Source organism: Melanostigma gelatinosum (genome assembly GCF_949748355.1).
Source record: "Melanostigma gelatinosum genome assembly, chromosome: 1".
Taxonomy (NCBI): Eukaryota; Metazoa; Chordata; class Actinopteri; order Perciformes; family Zoarcidae; genus Melanostigma; species Melanostigma gelatinosum.
The window spans coordinates 973,661-976,160 of NC_136634.1; the positions used below are offsets into that span (position 1 = coordinate 973,661).

At 37.1% G+C, this 2,500-nt stretch overlaps 2 protein-coding genes across 3 annotated transcripts in view; one reads left to right on the forward strand and one right to left on the reverse strand.

Annotated features, from left to right (window-relative positions):
• Nucleotides 1–1,078, forward strand: part of fcsk (fucose kinase) — a 19,602-nt gene extending 18,524 nt beyond the window's left edge. For both annotated transcript variants that reach the window (XM_079290055.1, XM_079290056.1), the window contains one exon: nt 433–1,078. In XM_079290055.1, coding sequence (XP_079146181.1) covers nt 433–504 — 72 coding nt within the window. In that variant the 3' untranslated portion in view covers nt 505–1,078. The remainder of the gene's footprint in view (nt 1–432) is intronic.
• A 1,107-nt stretch (nt 1,079–2,185) lies between these two features.
• Nucleotides 2,186–2,500, reverse strand: part of commd9 (COMM domain containing 9) — a 4,249-nt gene continuing 3,934 nt past the window's right edge. Inside the window, exon 6 of the mRNA XM_079281451.1 lies at nt 2,186–2,500. This exon is cut by the window's right edge and continues 10 nt beyond it. Coding sequence (XP_079137577.1) covers nt 2,373–2,500 — 128 coding nt within the window. The 3' untranslated portion in view covers nt 2,186–2,372.

Below are 2,500 nucleotides of genomic sequence, written 5' to 3' on the forward strand. Positions count from 1 at the left end.
CACTCACTCACACACACTCTCACTCACACACACACACTCTCTCGCTCACTCACTCACTCACTCTCTCACTCTCTCGCTCACTCACTCACACTCTCTCACTCACTCACTCACACTCTCTCGCTCACTCACTCACTCACTCACTCACACTCTCTCGCTCACTCACTCACTCACTCACTCACTCACTCACTCACTCACACTCTCTCGCTCACTCACTCACACTCTCTCACTCACTCACTCACACTCTCTCGCTCACTCACTCACTCACTCACTCACTCACTCACTCACACTCTCTCGCTCACTCTCTCACTCTCTCGCTCTCTCACTCACACTCTCTCGCTCACTCACTCACTCACTCACTCACTCACACTCTCTCTCTCACACACACACACACACGTTGACTGGGTTTCTGAGGTGTCCACTGGTTTGTTTCAGGGTCTGGGAGACTTCAGTGTTCACTCAGTGGAGCTGGACATGGACGGGATTACAGTCCTACCTACATCCTGAGGACACACACACACACATACTTTTTTTCTTTTTTTCTTCATTAAAACACAATTCAAATGATAATGAAATAAAAGATTGTATTTTTGTTGAAACAAATCTCATTATTATTATTAATGAAGTATAATAATGTTCTTAGAGCTCGTGTTAGAAGTTAAACAGCTCATAATTCATCTCTAATATCTATTTTATATTCATGTGAACACATCATGATAACGTTATAATGAACCTTCAGCCAGTACTCATGTTCACTGAGCAGAGCCTGAAGGCATCATCATGTAACTGAAGTGAACCTCCGTTGGTTAGCTGTTAGCGGTGCTGCTAACGTTACGAGCTCTCCTCTGATTGGTTGTTTACAATGAAACATGATCAGAGACTAGAAACACATGTTCTACTGAGTCAGTACAACTTTATTTACACTCTGATGGTTAACGTTAAACTTTATTTACACTCTGATGGTTAACGATAAACTTTATTTACACTCTGATGGTTAACGATAAACTTTATTTACACTCTGATGGTTAACGATAAACTTTATTTACACTCTGATGGTTAATGTTAAACTTTATTTACACTCTGATGGTTAACGTTAAACTTTATTTACACTCTGATGGTTAACGTTAAACTTTATTTACACTCTGATGGTTAACGTTAAACTTTATTCACATTCTGATGGTTAACGTTAAACTTTATTTACACTCTGATGGTTAACGTTAAACTTTATTTACACTCTGATGGTTGTTAAACTTTATTTACACTCTGATGGTTAACGTTAAACTTTATTCACATTCTGATGGAGCGTTACAGAAATCACTTGATTGCAGTGATTGCCTCAAAAGGTTGTGCAACTAAATGTTAAGTTATGGGTTCCATCATTTTTGTCCAGGCCATTTCATTTGTTTGTTTAGATGATTCTGTCGAACCACAATTCAAAAGCAATGTCTGATTTTCATTAGTTCATTTTCAGTAAATTTTTATTTTTTACTTTTGTCAGTTTCAAGTTATTTCAGTGACCATTGTGGGTTTTTCCTTTCTTTAACGGAAGGGTACCAACAGTTTTGTCCACGTGTGTGTGTGCGTGTGTGTATATATATATATATATATATGTGTATATATATTTATGTATTTATTTCATGGAAACATTTCAGACGTTTGAGGAGCAAACGATGAGTTTTGGTTTTTGTGTTGACGATTGTAGATTATTGATCGGTGTTGATCTTCGTGATGCCTTCAGGGTCGGTCGGGACATTCAGACACTCTAAAGTGTTGCTGAAGCTACAACATGAATATTAAAGACGTGTTTTTGTATTTTATGAATCTAGTTGTCATGAAGAGTTCGTTTAGTTTATAAAGAATGAACATGAGCTTGTGTGTGTGTCTGTGAAGATAACAGGCTTTTAACGGCTCATATTGTCGTTTGTTTTTCACTCTGAAGTGAAACATAAAATAAATATATTTGATATCTTCAGACTCTAAAGATTGAACCCTGATGAACTCTTTAACAATCAATAATCACTGGATATTTTGTTTAAATCTCTTATTATAAAAGTATGAGATGTTAACTAAATGTTTATTTTATATATTTAATCAAATATCTGCAGTTTGAGGGTAAAAACTATTATTTAGTTTTTCATATTCATTACTTAATTCTCTGATGTACAAAAAAAAGAGACAAATCTCAGAAAACAGTTTATTAATTATTTATTGGTCTGAAAAAGCAAAGTGAAAATCAATCTTTTTATTTTAGTAAGGTTTAGTTTTTTATGATAAATTTAATTATCAAACTCATGAATGTTGTTAAATTGATAAACGACGATTGAAAAAAGACGTGATGTCATTCTCTGAACGGACCAATCAGCTGCCTCCGGGCCTCACTTCCCAGCGACCACACTCAGCTGGTCTCTGATGCGTCCCAGTCCGTCCAGGATGGTGTCCAGAGACTCTCTGCTCAGCTCCACCGTCAGCCGGGACACCGGATCCAGACCCGCCGACGGACACG